The sequence below is a fragment of the Scyliorhinus torazame genome, chromosome 25, assembly GCF_047496885.1.
Source record: "Scyliorhinus torazame isolate Kashiwa2021f chromosome 25, sScyTor2.1, whole genome shotgun sequence".
Classification (NCBI taxonomy): Eukaryota; Metazoa; Chordata; class Chondrichthyes; order Carcharhiniformes; family Scyliorhinidae; genus Scyliorhinus; species Scyliorhinus torazame.
In genome coordinates this window covers 17,418-35,111 of record NC_092731.1, presented here as the reverse complement: position 1 = coordinate 35,111, position 17,694 = coordinate 17,418, and the positions used below count along the sequence as shown (strand labels likewise).

At 55.2% G+C, this 17,694-nt stretch overlaps 1 protein-coding gene across 1 annotated transcript in view; it reads left to right on the top strand.

Moving 5' to 3' along the window:
- Positions 1–1,929: 1,929 nt before the first annotated feature.
- LOC140402229 (SH3KBP1-binding protein 1-like) overlaps positions 1,930–17,694 on the top strand; it is a gene marked incomplete at its 3' end in the record, with an annotated part of 33,073 nt that continues 17,308 nt past the window's right edge. The window contains exons 1-4 of the mRNA XM_072489857.1: positions 1,930–2,081; positions 12,544–12,597; positions 15,972–16,017; positions 16,125–16,198. Of these exons, the coding sequence (XP_072345958.1) occupies positions 2,026–2,081; positions 12,544–12,597; positions 15,972–16,017; positions 16,125–16,198 (230 nt within the window). The remainder of the gene's footprint in view (positions 2,082–12,543; positions 12,598–15,971; positions 16,018–16,124; positions 16,199–17,694) is intronic.

Genomic DNA, 17,694 nt, shown 5'->3' with positions numbered 1-17,694 from the left:
GACCGTCAGGGTGGCACACCACTCGTTGTCCGGATCAATGCTGTGCACCGACAGCGGCTGGTGTTTTCGATTCGGGGACAGCCTGTTCTTGGTTATGACAGCGACTCGAAAAGGCCTCCTGTCCTCGGTGTCACTGGTCTGAATGAAGTCAGGATCGGACTCGGTGATGGTGGGTTGGATTGCCCGAACATTCCTGCGAGGCTGGTTAAATCATTGCGAGTTGGCAGGCTGGGCTGCTCGACAGCAGGCAGCATCATGGCCAAGCCTGCCACAGCGTAGGCACTGTCGCGATTTTGCAGGGTATTGCCGCTTTAAGTGGGCGGAGCCACAGTTGCCGCACGTCGTGACGTCAGTGCGTTCGTTGCGCCGCCACGCATGTGTGGTACGGTCTTGCGTGGTGCCGGCCTGCGCATCGCGTTCCTCCACGTCACCGTCCCCTCGTTCGTCACGTGAGGCCTGGGAAAGCGCGGAAAATGGCCGCCCTCCTCCATACTGCGGCCCGGGAGATGTTCGATCGTTTGAACCCGTTCCGCCTCATGGGTCCCTTGCCAGTTCAGCTGCCTGTATGTAGGAGTACCGGCTGGTGGCATTCTCATGCAGGACACAGGTCTCGATGGCAGTCGCCAGGGTGAGTTGCTTAACTTTAAGGAGCTGCTGACGCAGGGTGTCCGACAATCTGGTCGCGTATATTGGAGTCGGAGGTGGGCCCATAGCTGCAGGATTGCACGAGGATGCGGAGGTGTGTTAAATAGGATTGGAAAGGCTCGTCCTTACCCTGCAAGCGCTGCTGGAACAGGTAACTTTCGAAGCTTTCGTTGACTTCAACACTGAAGTGTGTGTCGAGTTTGAGGAGCGCCTTCTTGTACTTGGTCTTGTCCTCGTCGTCCTCGAATGTCAGGGAGTTAAAGATGTGGATGGCATGTTGCCCCGCCGTGGAGAGGGGAAGGGCTATCTTCCTGGTGTCCGATGCATTCTCCCTGTCCACGGCCTCGAGGAAGTGCTGGAAGCGCTGTTTAAATATCTCCCAATTTACCCCGAGATTGCCAGCGATGCGGAGCGGAGGCGGCGGGTTGATGTTCTCCATGCTGTGGGATGCCGGAATGCTGAGAAGTTGCAGGTCTCACAAGTGCTAGATTGCGGCCACTCTTTGTACCATGCCGTGTTGGGTGTTCTGGTTTACAAACAAGCCAACAATGCTGGAAGTGGTGTAACGCTATTTCATTAACTGTTCAACTTTGCTAACATACTGTAAACGTGGGTATAAGCAATACCAGCTTAACTGTGGACCCTTTCCTATCACTAGGTATGTGAGGCACTCAGCACATGGTGAATGTCTGTGTTGCAGGCTATGAGCTCTGTGCTCTGAGCTGGCTGCTGCTAGAATGAGCGGGAACTCTCCTGTCCCCTGTCTTTATAGTGCGTGTGCTCTCACTGGTGATTGGCTGCGGTGTTCTGTATGCTGGTTGGTCCCACTGCATGTCCATCAGTGTGTGTGTGTATCTGCACCATAATGTACTAATGTATATTATGACAGGACCCAGGCGCTGTGAAGCAACAGTGCTAACCACTGTGGACCGTGCCGCCCATCTTTCTGTTTATTGACGAGGTGTATCATTGCGAACTCAAAATCAATTATCTTCAGACCATATCCTGTTCATTCAAGACATTTTGTTTTGTCTTGAATACCTTTGAAGGAACCTATCCCTTTGGGATTCAAACTGCTTGTTTCTCTCAGATTTGTTCGGTGAATTCTCAATGTCCTGTTGCTTTAAGAAATTCCGTCAGTCCGAGGGAGATGTCCCTTTAAAATGCAGACATTGCTGCTTGTGCAAAGTACTCTGGGAGTAAGGAAGTGGTTTGAATGACACCTAATCTGACCAATCAACTAGTAAACCTGAAAGATTTGAGCAGTTTAAAGCCAATCAGGGGCTGGTTACAAAACACCCGAAGTTTGCTGAGCTCGTTTGAAGACAAAGTTTGAGGAAGTTGGATAATTGGCCCTCTGTTTGCTGGGATGGTGTGAATATGGCAAATTTAACACAAACTGGAGAAATTATACATCTGAATGTGGGAGGAAAGAGGTGGGTAAAGCTGAGCATTCTAAACCCCTCTGATATCAGCTTGTCACTGGTGTAGATTCTGAGTCAGTGCCTGGAGTTGTTCAAATGTAAACTGCTTCGAAACAACTCCGTTCAGGAACACATTCTTTCCGTTTGCTGTTTAATGGCTTCATGCTGGTCAGTAATGTCTGCGGCATTGCTTGGACAGCGACTGAGATTCACTCCCTGGAAGCAGTTACACTTCAGGAAACGGCTAAAATGGCAAAAGAAAGATTTGCATTTCCAGCATCATTCACAACCTCGCGATGTCATCAATGTGCTTTACAGAAAATCCGCACACAGCTGGATGTGAGAAATGATGTTGATGGAGTGGCTGGAATTCACTCCCTGCACCTCTTACAACATGAAGCTTGTATTTAATTCTCCGGCTGTGACATTCACGTATCCATTTTAAGAGTGTCACCAATAACCCTGTGACAGTGCGGCACTCCCTCAGTACTGACCCTCTGACAGTGCGGCACTCCCTCAGTACTGACACTCTGACAGTGCAGCACTCCCTCAGTACTGACCCTCTGACAGTGCGGCACTCCCTCAGTACTGACCCTCTGACAGCGCGGCACTCCCTCAGTACTGACCCTCTGACAGTGCAGCACTCCCTCAGTACTGACCCTCTGACAGCGCGGCACTCCCTCAGTACTGACCCTCTGACAGTGCAGCACTCCCTCAGTACTGACCCTCTGACAGTGCGGCACTCCCTCAGTACTGACCCTCTGACAGCGCGGCACTCCCTCAGTACTGACCCTCTGACAGTGCGGCACTCCCTCAGTACTGACCCTCTGACAGTGCGGCACTCCCTCAGTACTGACCCTCTGACAGTGCGGCACTCCCTCAGTACTGACCCTCTGACAGTGCAGCACTCCCTCAGTACTGACCTTCTGACAGTGCAGCACTCCCTCAGTACTGACTCTCTGACAGTGCAGCACTCCCTCAGTACTGACCCTCTGACAGTGCGTCACTCCCTCAGTACTGACCCTCTGACAGTGCAGCACTCCCTCAGTACTGACCCTCTGACAGTGCAGCACTCTCTCAGTACTGACCCTCTGACAGTGCGTCACTCCCTCAGTACTGACCCTCTGACAGTGCAGCACTCCCTCAGTACTGATCCTCTGACAGTGCGGCACTCCCTCAGTACTGACCCTCTGACAGTGCAGCACTCCCTCAGTACTGACCCTCTGAGAGTGCGGCACTCCCTCAGTACTGACCCTCTGACAGTGCGGCACTCCCTCAGTACTGTCCCTCTGACAGTGCGGCACTCCCTCAGTACTGACCCTCTGACAGTGCAGCACTGCCTCAGTACTGACCCTCTGACAAGGCAGCACTCCTTCAGTACTGACCCTCTGACAGTGCGGCACTCCCTCAGTACTGTCCCTCTGACAGTGCGGCACTCTCTCAGTACTGACCCCCTGACAGTGCAGCACTCTCTCAGTACTGACCCTCTGACAAGGCAGCACTCCCTCAGTACTGACCCTCTGACAGTGCGGCACTCCCTCAGTACTGACCCTCTGACAGTGCAGCACTCCCTCAGTACTGACCCTCTGACAGTGCAGCACTCCCTCAGTGGTTTGGAGTGTCAGCATAGAATCATAGAATTTACAGTTCAGGAGGCCATTCGGCCCATCGAGTCTGCACCGGCCCTTGAAATGATCACCCCACCCAAGTCCACAACTCCACCCCATCCCCCGAACCCAGTAACCCCACCTAATCTTTTTGGACACTAAGCGCAATTTATCATGGCCAATCCACCTAACCTGCACATCTTTGGACTGTGGGAGGAAACCGGAGCAGCCGGAGGAAACCCACGCAGACATGGGGAGGGAACATGCAGATTCCACACAGACACACTAACTCAAGCCGGAAATCCAACCGGCTGTGAAGCAACAGTGCTAACCACTGAGCTACCGTGCCGCCCCACATAGGATGTGTTGCAATCCTGCAGTGATGGCTGAACATAAACTCTGACTGGGGGCGGACTGCATGTGGAAATGTGGGGGGGGGGACTGCATGTGAAAATGTGGGGGACGGGGACGGGACTGCATGTGAAAATGTGGGGGGGGGGGGGGGACTGCATGTGAAAATGTGGGGGGGGGGGGGGACTGCATGTGAAAATGTGGGGGGGGGGACTGCTTGTGAAAATGACGGGGACGGGACCGCATGTGAAAATGTGGACTCCATTTTCACCACCGGCATTAACCCAAACATTAAGAACAAATGTAACTTTTACTTTTCAAATGTTGTGATGAAAACAGCATAATTAATTAGAAAAAGTGCAAGTCATGTTGGAGGGATATTTCCCACCTTGGATGGAAAGGAGGGTAAAAGGACGGGTCTTGTATCCCGTTTCTTTCAGTGGAAGGTGTTGAGGGGAAGGGGTGGGAGGGATGTTATGGGAATGGGTGTCAGAGAGGGAGATTGAAAAATAGCTTGGCATCTGGGTGGAGCTGTAGATGGGCTCAACATTTTGTTGAAAATCAGGTGGGGCAGTGGTTTTCACTGTTGCCTAGGGCGCCGAGGACTCAGGTTCGATCCCGGCCCCGGGTCACTGTCCATGTGGAGTTTGCACATTCTCCCCGTGTTTGCGTGGGTTTCTCCCCCACAACCCAAAGATGTGCAGGGCAGGTGGATTGGCCACGCTAAATTGCCCCTTAATTGGGGAAAAAAATAATTTGGAACTCAAAAAAAACACATGTTGGTGAAAAATACGTTTGGCTCAGGAGACTGTTAAAGTGTTTGAGGGGTCAGACGCACCACAGGTAAAGGTGGGAGCAGACTGGTCACAGGTTTGATGACAATGTTTAGTCCACCTGAGAGAAAAGAGTTTGGAATTTCCGAAGGGGGCAGGTTAGTGTGAGTGAGGGCAGCAGAGAAATACAGATTGTCAATGTCATGATGACAGTTCTCGATGAAAAGATCTGGAGAGAGTAAGAGTCCAGAGAGAGAGGTCCAAGTGAAAGAGAAATTCTGATGAAAGGTTTGAGGGGAAAGTCTTGTGGCCAGAAAGTGCGTTCGCAGTGACGATGAAGAAGAGGAGCTCAGCTTCCTATCGAGCTTGAAATTCACTAAAGCTATTGGCGAGGACGAGAGTTCAGGGTCAGGCAGTGAAAAGAGATCTAAAGGAGAGATGGGGTCAGAAATAGTGAAGGGAAAGAAAGATCCGGACGGTTTTGTTATCGCATTGGATGTGATGAAGCATGAAATGAAAGACAGAATGGGACAGCTTTGAGATAGAGCTGTAGAGAGTGGTCCAGAATGTGGATGTGATGGTCCAGAATGTGGATTGTGAATCTTGGGAAAAGGCAAGAAGAATGGTGAAGGGACACTGAATACCTTGGAGCCATCTGTAACAGTTGGTAGATATGAAATCCGAGGGATGAAATTTCAGTTGAGATACATGTGGAATAAGTGAGGCTGGAAAGGAGATGAGGAAAGGATTTGGCTTTGCAGAGATCCTGGCTGAGTATTTCCCCACGCTAGGATCACTGAGTGGTCGCTTGTGTTCCAACTTCTCTCTGGCTACATTCCAACAATCCTGGGATCTTCCTATTCTGTTTAAAACCTAATACTTTCATTGGCTGTTTGTGTGATCTGGATCAGAGGGAGGGGAGATTAAGCTTCAGTCACAATCCCAATGATTTACTTATAGTCTGAGGCCATTCAGAAACATCTCCTTCGCCTCTAGCCCCTTAAAACCTGAATAACTTCAAAATAAACAGAGGCACTAACCGTAACCCTAACAGAGGCACTAATAGATTAAAATTTGTTGGCTTGAAAGTTCAGAATTTCTTGAGTCCGTGTTCCTCGTGACCTCCAGCGTCCGTGTTCCTCGTGACCTCCAGGGTCCGTGTTCCTCGTGACCTCCAGCGTCCGTGTTCCTCGTGACCTCCAGGGTATAGTATAAAGATTGGAGCTGAGTCAGAGAGAGAGAGAGATGGTGCATGAGTATGTTCCTGTCCCTTAGCCTGGGTCAGAGAGTGTTTACAAATCCGCTCCCACTCCCACACAAATCCACCTCCTTGGGCCAGAATGTGCAATGGGGGGGGGGGGGGGGATGTCAATATATATTTTACTCTTGAGGGCTACTATTTGAGTTTAGTGGTTACTCTTTGGTTTTCTGAGGCTGCTTAGATGTAAAGATTTAAGTTTGAACACAGGTGCTGCAATGTGCCGACTCGCGGCTTTTCGCAGTAAATTCATTGCAGTGTCATGTGAGAGTACTTTTAAGACATGGATGTTTAAGCAATGTACCTTTAAGAAAACAGTGATGTCAGAGAGTGGGTGGGGCTGAGGTCAGGTCAGCCATTTTGCAGTTTAATTTGGCAGGTTTTTAGTTTCAGTTTTGAAAAGAGCTGGGTGTGTGCCTGGCTGTTTTGCTGTGAGCTGATTAAAAGGAGAAAGCCAGTTTGAGACAGCAGCTTCAGAAGTTCTGGTTTGCTGGGAGTTGCCTGAAGGGAGAAGCCAGTTTTGAAAAGAGCTGGGTGTGTGTCTGTGTTTTGCAGTTTGCAGGGAGAAAGCAAGGTGTTGGAGCTGAAGTCAACCAAGCTAATATATCTCTGCCATTCTACAGAAAATATATATATCCTTTAACCTGATGTGATTTTGTTTAAAGGTGTCAAGTCTCTTGGAAGTTTGAAGGAACATTTTAAGGAATCATTTACTGTTGCAATATTTTCTGAGTTATCTTTGAAGTAAGGGGTGTTAAGAGATCCAATGTTTATTTAAGATGTTAAGTTGAGTTCATGGAATAAACAGTGTTTTGTGTTTTAAAAATCCACATGTCCATAATTGTAATCCCACACCTCGGGAAAAAGCCGTGTGCTAGGAAAAGCAACACATACATTAAAGGGGGAGGTTGGTTGAACTCCATGATACATTTTGGGGTTCTGAAAACGCCTCGCCCATAACAATTGGGGGCTGGAGGGGGATAAAAGTCTATCTATTGGATTGACTTTTGTGAACTTAAAGACAGTGAAGGATTGTTGCTTTTCCGGTGTGGTATTTTAGCAGGTGGGATATATTTCCAACTCGGGAGTGTGAGTGACTTGGAGGGGAACCTCCAGGTGGTGGGGTTCCCATGTCTCTGCTGCTCTTGTCCTTCTAGATGTAGCGGTTGTGGGTTTGGAAGGTGTTGTCTAAAGACCCTCCGTGACATCCTGCAGTGCATCTTGTAGATGGTACACACGGCTGCCACTGTTCGTCGATGGTGGAGGGATTCAGTGACGTGATGAGGCTTCTGGCGAGATTTGTGATGCTCGGAACGCCTCGCAATGTCTAACAAGATCTCAGAAGACTTCGCAACCTGGATGTCTCCCTCACTGAGTGAGATCCTGATTTACATATTTAAGTGAGCCACCCTGAGGCCAGGGAACAGACACCCGTGCCTGGGATACTCGCCAGGGTGCCGTTTACCCCTGCTCCACACAAACCTGGACCAGGATACCTCGCCAGAGCGCCGTTTAGCACTGCTCCACACAAACCTGGACCAGGCGTAACAATATCTGCAGAGGTCTCCCAGACCACTGGAGGCCCCGGGTGGTCAAGCTCTGGGCAGGGTTGTACCCGGGAACCTTGGCACTGCCAGGCTGGTAGGGGCACTGCCAGCCTGGCAGTGCCCGAGTGCCAGGATTCCTGTGCCAGGGATTGGGCCCGGGGTGCCCTGCTCTTAAGAGGTGGGCAAGGGGGGGGGGGGGGGGGGGTCTGGAGGCCGTGGTGTGTTTGAGGAGGGTGTCGAGAGATCGGAACGGCATTTAAAATGGCGCCCGGACTCTGTTTTTTGCGGGTTAAATCGTGGCCACAGTATTAGAGTGGCTGGGTCCAGTTCAGTTTCTGTCAGTGGTAACCCCCAGGATGTTGATAGTGGGGATTCAGTGTTGGTAATACCATTGAATGTCAGGGGGTGATGGTTAGATCCTCTCTTTCTTTCTGGTCCCAGCAATGTGCCAGTTCCTGGAATTATTCATTCCCTGACAGTGGAGGAACCATAATGTAACTGGATAATATATGTTGGTGGACTGGCTGGTGACAACCTTTCTTGAATTTGTTGCTTTTTCATGAGCTGTTTGTGAATTTTGAAAGTTAATTTGCGAATCAGACCAACGTATTTTGACCTCTGGCATGACACAGGCTTGCTCACTTGCCCTGGGTCCGGGGGGGTGCGGCCTGGGTCCGGGGGGTGCGGCCTGGGTCCGGGGGGGGGGGGCGGCCTGGGTCGGGGGGGGGGGGCGGCCTGGGTCCGGGGGGGGGGGGCGGCCTGGGTCCGGGGGGGGGGGGGCGGCCTGGGTCCGGGGGGGGGGGCGGCAGCGGCCTGGGTCCGGGGGGGGGGGGGCGGCGGCCTGGGTCCGGGGGGGGGGGGGGCGGCGGCCTGGGTCCGGGGGGGGGGGCGGCGGCCTGGGTCCGGGGGGGGGCGGCGGCCTGGGTCCGGGGGGGGGGGGGGCGGCGGCCTGGGTCCGGGGGGGGGGGGGCGGCGGCCTGGGTCCGGGGGGGGGGGGGGCGGCGGCCTGGGTCCGGGGGGGGGGGCGGCCTGGGTCCGGGGGGGGGGGGGGCGGCCTGGGTCCGGGGGGGGGCGGCGGCCTGGGTCCGGGGGGGCGGCCTGGGTCCGAGGGTGCAGGGGGGTGGGCACAGGAGCAATAGGTCAGAAGTTGTGATCATTGAGGGAGAACTATGGAATAGGGACAGTGGGGCTCTGAGGCAGAGCAGACAGGGAGAAGTTGCTGGACACAGCGGGTCTGGTGGCCTGAAGTGCATATGTTTTAATGCAAGAAGTATTACGGGTAAGGCAGATGAACTTAGAGCTTGGAACTATGATGTTGTTGCCATTACAGAGACCTGGTTGAGGGAAGGGCAGGATTGGCAGCTAAATGTTCCAGGATTTAGAGATTTCAGGCGGGATAGAGGGGGATGTAAAAGGGGTGGCGGAGTTGCGCTACTGGTTAGGGAGAATATCACAGCTGTACTGCGGGAGGACACCTCAGAGGGCAGTGAGGCTATATGGGTAGAGATCAGGAATAAGAAGGGTGCAGTCACAATGTTGGGGGTATACTACAGGCCTCCCAACAGCCAGCGGGAGATAGAGGAGCAGATAGGTAGACAGATTTTGGAAAAGAGTAAAAACAACAGGGTTGTGGTGATGGGAGACTTCAACTTCCCCAATATTGACTGGGACTCACTTAGTGCCAGGGGCTTAGACGGGGCGGAGTTTGTAAGGGACATCCAGGAGGGCTTCTTAAAACAATATGTAGACAGTCCAACTAGGGAAGGGGCGGTACTGGACCTGGTATTGGGGAATGAGCCCGGCCAGGTGGTAGATGTTTCAGTAGGGGAGCATTTCGGTAACAGTGACCACAATTCAGTAAGTTTTAAAGTACTGGTGATCAAGGATAAGAGTGGTCCTAGGATGAATGTGCTAAATTGGGGGAAGGCTAATTATAACAATATTAGGCGGGAACTGAAGAACATAGATTGGGGGCGGATGTTTGAGGGCAAATCAACATCTGAAATGTGGAGGCTTTCAAGTGTCAGTTGAAAGGAATTCAGGACCGGCATGTTCCTGTGAGGAAGAAGGATAAATATGGCAATTTTTGGGAACCTTTGATAACGAGAGATATTGTAGGCCTCGTCAAAAAGAAAAAGGAGGCATTTGTCAGGGCTAAAAGGCTGGGAACAGACAAAGCCTGCGTGGAATATAAGGAAAGTAGGAAGGAACTTAAGCAAGGAGTCAGGAGGGCTAGAAGGGGTCACGAAAAGTAATTGGCAAATAGGGTTAAGGAAAATCCCAAGGCTTTTTACACGTACATAAAAAGCAAGAGGGTAGCCAGGGAAAGGGTTGGCCCACTGAAGGATAGGCAAGGGAATCTATGTGTGGAGCCAGAGGAAATGGGTGAGGTACTAAATGAATACTTTGCATCAGTATTCACCAAAGAGAAGAAATTGGTAGATGTTGAGTCTGGAGAAGGGTGTGTAGATCGCCTGGGTCACATTGAGATCCAAAAAGACGAGGGAACTACAGGCCGGTGAGCCTTACTTCAGTGGTAGGGAAATTACTGGAGAGAATTCTTCGAGACAGGATCTACTCCCATTTGGAAGCAAATGGACGTATTAGTGAGAGGCAGCACGGTTTTGTGAAGGGGAGGTCGTGTCTCACTAACTTGATAGAGTTTTTCGAGGAGGCCACTAAGATGATTGATGCAGGTAGGGCAGTGGATGTTGTCTATATGGACTTCAGTAAGGCCTTTGACAAGGTCCCTCATGGTAGACTAATACAAAAGGTGAAGTCACACTGGATCAGGGGTGAGCTGGCAAGGTGGATACAGAACTGGCTAGGTCATAGAAGGCAGAGAGTAGCAATGGAAGGATGCTTTTCTAATTGGAGGGCTGTGACTAGTGGTGTTCCACAGGGATCAGTGCTGGGACCTTTGCTGTTTGTAGTATATATAAATGATTTGGAGGAAAATGTAACTGGTCTGATTAGTAAGTTTGCAGACGACACAAAGGTTGGTGGAATTGCGGATAGCAATGAGGACTGTCAGAGGATACAGCAGGATTTAGATTGTTTGGAGACTTGGGCGGAGAGATGGCAGATGGAGTTTAATCCGGACAAATGTGAGGTAATGCATTTTGGAAGGTCTAATGCAGGTAGGGAATATACAGTGAATGGTAGAACCCTCAAGAGTATTGAAAGTCAAAGAGATCTAGGAGTACAGGTCCACAGGTCATTGAAAGGGGCAACACAGGTGGAGAAGGTAGTCAAGAAGGCATACGGCATGCTTGCCTTCATTGGCCAGGGCATTGAGTATAAGAATTGGCAAATCGTGTTGCAGCTGTATGGAACCTTAGTTAGGCCACACTTGGAGTATAGTGTTCAATTCTGGTCGCCACACTACCAGAAGGATGTGGAGGCCTTAGAGAGGGTGCAGAAGAGATTTACCAGAATGTTGCCTGGTATGGAGGGCATTAGCTATGAGGAGCAATTGAATAAACTCGGTTTGTTCTCACTGGAACAAAGGAGGTTGAGGGGAGACCTGATAGAGGTGTACAAAATTATGAGGGGCATAGACAGAGTGGATAGTCAGAGGCTTTTCCCCAGGGTAGAGGGGTCAATTACTAGGGGGCATAGGTTTAAGGTGCGAGGGGCAAGGTTTCGAGTAGATGTACGAGGCAAGTTTTTTACGCAGAGGGTAGTGGGTGCCTGGAACTCGCTACCGGAGGAGGTGGTGGAAGCAGGGACGATAGTGACATTTAAGGGGCATCTTGACAAATATATGAATAGGATGGGAATAGAGGGATACAGACCCAGAAAGTGTAGAAGATTGTAGTTTACTCAGGCAGCATGGTCGGCACGGACTTGGAGGGCAGAAGGGCCTGTTCCTATGCTGTACATTTCTTTGTTCTTTGTTTGTTCTTTGGTGTGGCCTGGGTCCGAGGGTGTGGCCTGGGTCCGAGGGTGTGGCCTGGGTCCGAGGGTGTGGCCTGGGTCTGAGGGTGTGGCCTGGGTCTGAGGGTGTGGCCTGGGTCTGAGGGTGTGGCCTGGGTCTGAGGGTGTGGCCTGGGTCCGAGGGTGTGGCCTGGGTCCGAGGGTGTGGCCTGGGTCCGAGGGTGTGGCCTGGGTCCGAGGGTGTGGCCTGGGTCCGAGGGTGTGGCCTGGGTCCGAGGGTGTGGCCTGGGTCCGAGGGTGTGGCCTGGGTCCGAGGGTGTGGCCTGGGTCCGAGGGTGTGGCCTGGGTCCGAGGGTGTGGCCTGGGTCCGAGGGTGTGGCCTGGGTCCGAGGGTGTGGCCTGGGTCCGAGGGTGTGGCCTGGGTCCGAGGGTGTGGCCTGGGTCCGAGGGTGTGGCCTGGGTCCGAGGGTGTGGCCTGGGTCCGAGGGTGTGGCCTGGGTCCGAGGGTGTGGCCTGGGTCCGGGGGGGCGGCCTGGGTCCGGGGGGGCGGCCTGGGTCCGGGGGGGCGGGGCCTGGGTCCGGGGGGGGGCGGCCTGGGTCCGGGGGGGGGGGCGGCCTGGGTCCGGGGGGGGGGGCGGCCTGGGTCCGGGGGGGGGGGCGGCCTGGGTCCGGGGGGGGGGGCGGCCTGGGTCCGGGGGGGGGCGGCGGCCTGGGTCCGGGGGGGGGCGGCCTGGGTCAGAGGGGGGGGGGCCCTGGGTCAGAGGGGGGGGGCTGGGTCCGGGGGGGCGGCCTGGGTCCGGGGGGGCGGCGCGGGTCAGAGGGGGGGGGGCCCTGGGTCAGAGGGGGGGGGGCCCTGGGTCAGAGGGGGGGCGGCCCTGGGTCAGAGGGGGGGGGCTGGGTCCGGGGGGGCTGGGTCCGAGGGGACGGCCTGGGTCCCGGGGGGGGGGCGGCCTGGGTCCCGGGGGGGGGGCGGCCTGGGTCCGGGGGGGGGCGGCCTGGGTCCGGGGGGGGGCCACTCTGGCTGACATTTGCTGATACTGTTTCTTTGAAAACCTTCAGGTTCAGTTCGTCACGACAGACTCTGACCTGGATCACAGACTCTTTCTTCTCGAGGTAAGACACTGGCCATGATTAAAGGCATCTCCTTTTCCAGTTTCAGTACAAACGACACTCCGCAACAGGGTTTTGTGATTGGTCATTTAGGACTCGCTTCTCCGGCCTCGTTACGACCTTGCTCGAGCAAAACCAGGCTGGTGAATAGCAGGCGAGGCCGAAATCGAGAACCGCGCCAGGCGCCAAACAGTTCACGATGCAACTAGGCCACTCCCATTAGCGAAATCGGGATCTCGCCGGAGCGTGGCAAGAAACCAATTCTCACCACTAAAGACCTATTCTATTTCCATACAACTAACGGGAGCGACCTCCATATCCAGCGGCCTCCCGTCATTCAGCGGCCTCCCCAGCGAGTGATCACGCTGGCATCGATTAGAACTCCTTTTGAAAAACATGAACCTGACAGAACGGCTTCTGTGGGGAGCCGAGGAGGTGAGCAGCCATTATTACTCACAGGCAAAGAGCCCAGGGGTGCGGGGCTTGCTGCCCCTGTGCTCGGCAGGGGGTGGGTGGACCTCTGCAGGATTGGGGCGCTGGGCAGGAAACCCTTCACAGCACCACCATGCCAATCCCTGGATCATGTGAACCTGTTCTGGGGGAACTCCTGTCCCTGCCCGTCTGGCCCATGAACCACCCATATCCCCCGCTGACTGCCGAGGCCTCTGCCCGTGCGGCTGAAGGCTATCACTAATAGGGAATTAGCAATCGTGGTTGATTGAGCACTTCACGCACCCCAAGTGGATCCCCGTGGGTGGGCCATGCAGCATGTGGGGGTCATTGCCCAGCATCCCAATCACACCCAGATGCCTGGACACTGTGGGAGACAACACCACACACGCAACATCCGAACCCCCAGGAGATGGGACACAGCTCCGGGGACATGTCCATGGCCGGAGGGTGGGTGAATACCACGGGGAGGGGGGATATGTCTGGGGAGATGGGCATGTGGTCAGCGGGAGGCGTTTGTCAGTCAGTAAGACAATAATAACTCCGGGTCCTCCGGGTGGAGGCCGGTGGTTCCTCACCTCTGCGGCGTCCACCAGCCTCCACGTGGGTGACCGCCCTGCCCACGGCCACACCGGTCTCCTCCAGGGCCCGCTCCTCGAAGGAGATGAGGATCCTGATGTCTGGCATACGACCGCCAGTCTGAGCCCTCTCCCGGCGATTGTGGGAGAGCTTTTCCTGAGGAGATGCACAGAGCATTGTTAGCCACACATGTGGTGGGGGAGGGGGTGAAGAAGGGTTTGGGGGGGGGGGGGTGGGTTGAAGGGGGAGAGGGTAGAGGAAGGGTTGGAGGGTGTGAAGGGAGGGGGTAGACGCTCCTGTGGGGGGTGGAGGGTTGGAGGCCGGGGGGGGGGGGGGGATACTGGGCAACTCACTTGTGCTGCCCAGTGTAGAACAGTGACCTTCACACTCCTTGAGCTGACTCCCACTGCCACCTCATCCCAGGCAGCACTGACTGCCGTGTGGCCCACCCTGCGGGACCTTCGGGGGAACAGGACTTCCCTCCTGGCCTCCACAGAATCTAGCAGCCTCCCCGGGTCAGCATACCCGAATCTTGGGGCCGGTCTCCTGGGCAGATTGATGTGAGCTGGCTGGGTTTAGCTGAGCGAGTGCAGCTTTAGTGCTGCTCGACCTTGTGAGCGGGGGGCTGGCGAGTGCGGTCCCGGTGAATCGGCCGACGAACCATAATTTTCGCGAGAAGCCCGTGCGGCCTCGGTAAGTGGACCAATTAATGTTGAATCATGTTGCCGGCCTCGCTGGACCGAGTACCAGGAAGCTCGCAACAATTCCTGCTCGCTACAGCACTTTTTCAAATAATCTTTATTGCCACAAGTAGGTTTACCTTAACATCGCAATGAAGTTACTGTGAAAAACCCCTAGTCGCCACATTCCGGCGCCTGTTCGGGTACACAGAGGGAGAATTCAGAATGTCCAAATTACCTAACAGCTCGTCTTTCTGGACTTCGAAATCCTTCCAGAGAATCACCCCACTTCTTTTCCCCATTTGTTTCCTGCGTTTTAACATGGAGAGTTTTACTAATCCAGGTTTGCCATGTATTTCATCAAACTTCACCAAAGCAAGTCTTTGAATTCGAGTCCATCCGGTTCAGAATTGCTTGTGGATTAAGTTTGAAGTGAATGGGGCGTGTTTTGTGTTTGTGTGCAAGAGGTGTGGCTGCTTGTGGGCCCTGAGACCGGGTGGAGTGGTTGGGGCTGGGCGAGGGGAGCTGGGGCTGGGCGAGGGGAGCTGGGGCCGGGCGAGGGGAGATTGGGGGCCGGGCGAGGGGAGATTGGGGGCCGGGCGAGGGGAGATTGGGGGCCGGGCGAGGGGAGATTGGGGGCCGGGCGAGGGGAGATTGGGGGCCGGGCGAGGGGAGATTGGGGGCCGGGCGAGGGGAGATTGGGGGCCGGGCGAGGGGAGATTGGGGGCCGGGCGAGGGGAGATTGGGGGCCGGGCGAGGGGAGATTGGGGGCCGGGCGAGGGGAGATTGGGGGCCGGGCGAGGGGAGATTGGGGGCCGGGCGAGGGGAGATTGGGGGCCGGGCGAGGGGAGATTGGGGGCCGGGCGAGGGGAGATTGGGGGCCGGGCGAGGGGAGATTGGGGGCCGGGCGAGGGGGGCGCTGGGGGCCGGGCGAGGGGAGATTGGGGGCCGGGCGAGGGGAGATTGGGGGCCGGGCGAGGGGGGCGCTGGGGGCCGGGCGAGGGGGGCGCTGGGGGCCGGGCGAGGGGGGCGCTGGGGGCCGGGCGAGGGGGGCGCTGGGGGCCGGGCGAGGGGGGCGCTGGGGGCCGGGCGAGGGGGGCGCTGGGGGCCGGGCGAGGGGGGCGCTGGGGGCCGGGCGAGGGGGGCGCTGGGGGCCGGGCGAGGGGGGCGCTGGGGGCCGGGCGAGGGGGGCGCTGGGGGCCGGGCGAGGGGGGCGCTGGGGGCCGGGCGAGGGGGGCGCTGGGGGCCGGGCGAGGGGGGAGCTGGGGGCCGGGCGAGGGGGGCGCTGGGGGCCGGGCGAGGGGGGCGCTGGGGGCCGGGCGAGGGGGGCGCTGGGGGCCGGGCGAGGGGGGCGCTGGGGGCCGGGCGAGGGGGGCGCTGGGGGCCGGGCGAGGGGGGCGCTGGGGGCCGGGCGAGGGGGGCGCTGGGGGCCGGGCGAGGGGGGCGCTGGGGGCCGGGCGAGGGGGGCGCTGGGGGCCGGGCGAGGGGGGCGCTGGGGGCCGGGCGAGGGGGGCGCTGGGGGCCGGGCGAGGGGCGCTGGGGGCCGGGCGAGGGCAATGTGGTTGGTGGTGAGGTGTGGGACTGGTTGTGAGGCCGATGAGGCTCTCAGTTGTCCTCCAGTGAGTCTGGGTAATTGATCTGATGCTGTTGTGGTTTGCTATGTTTCAGCTTGCTGAGCGGACGAATCTCCACATTGAAGGATGAAACAGGAGCCGTGAGTAACACATATTCATAGAAACCTCAATGCGCCGTAGATATTGATCCTGTGCACAGAATCGAACGATGCTTCAGGCTGAACCTCCTCTCTGCCATTTATTTTAGATATTCATCGATCGGGATCCAACTGTCTTTGCATCCATTTTGAATTTTCTCCGCACAAAAGATCTGGATGCCAGGTATGTTGCCAACGGGAGACGGGGGTAACAGTGGGCTAAACAGCTGGCTTGTAATGCAAAACAAGGCCAACAACGTGGGTTCAATTCCCGTACCAGCCTCCACGAACAGGAGCCGGAATGTGGCGACTAGGGGCTTTTCACAGTAACTTCATTGAAGCCTACTCGTGACAATAAGCGATAATTATTATTAACTGTTTGTAGGAAGGGTCCGAAACACGAGGGCCAAAACTCATCTCCATTTACCTGGGCAGCATTGTTATCTCATTCAAGATGGGTGTTAGTGGCAATTAACTAGCTAGTGAGTACCCCCTCCTCAAAGCAGAACAACCAATAAAGTGTAACTTCAACAATTTTTGAGGAAACTTTATAATTGGATTCTCAGGGCAGCACGCTAACGCAGTGGTTAGCACTGTTGCCTCATGGCGCCGAGGTCCCAGGTTCGATCCCGGCTCTGGGTCACTGTCCGTGTGGAGTTTGCACATTCTCCCCGTGTTTACGTGAGTTTCGCCCCCGCAACCCAAAGTTGTGCAAGATGGATGGATTGATAACGCTAAATTGCCGCTTAATTGGAAAAAGTGAATCGGGTATTCTAAATTTATAATTTTAAAAAATTGGATTCTTGTTGTCGAAGATACTCTGGTACCCCAGTGAACCGTTCTGTACCTGTCCTGGGAGTGTTTGTTTTGGACAGTGTAGAGGGAGCTTTACTCTGTATCTAACCCCGTGCTGTACCTGTCCTGGGAGTGTTTGATGGGGACAGTGGCGAGGGAGCTTTACTCTGTATCTAACCCCGTGCTGTACCTGTCCTGGGAGTGTTTGATGGGGACAGTGTAGAGGGAGCTTTACTCTGTATCTAACCCCGTGCTGTACCAGTCCTGGGAGTGTTTGATGGGGACAGGGTAGAGGGAGCTTTCCTCTGTATCTAACCCCGTGCTGTACCTGTCCTGGGGGGGTTTGATGGAGACAGTGTAGAGGAAGCTTTACTCTGTATCTAAACACGTGCTGTACCTGCCCTGGGAGTGTTTGGTGGGGACAGTGTAGAGGGAGCTTTACTCTGTATCTAACCCCGTGCTGTGCCTGGCCTGGGAGTGTTTGATGAGGACAGTGTAGAGGGAGCTTTACTCTGTATGTAACCCTGTGCTGTATCTGTCCTGGGAGTCGTTTGATGGAGACAGTGTAGAGGGAGCTTTACTCTGTATCTAACCCCGTGCTGTACCTGTCCTGGGAGTGTTTGATGGGGACAGTGTAGAGGGATCTTTATTCTGTATCTAACTCCGTGCTGTACCGGTCCTGGGAGTGTTTGATGGGGACACTGTAGAGGGAGCTTTACTCTGTATCTAACCCCGTGCTGTATCTGTCCTGGGAGTGTTTGATGGGGACAGGGTAGAGGGAGCTTTACTCTGTACCTAACCCCGTGCTGTACCTGTCCTGGGGGTGTTTGATGGGGACAGGGTAGAGGGAGCTTTCCTCTGTATCTAACCCCGTGCTGTACCTGT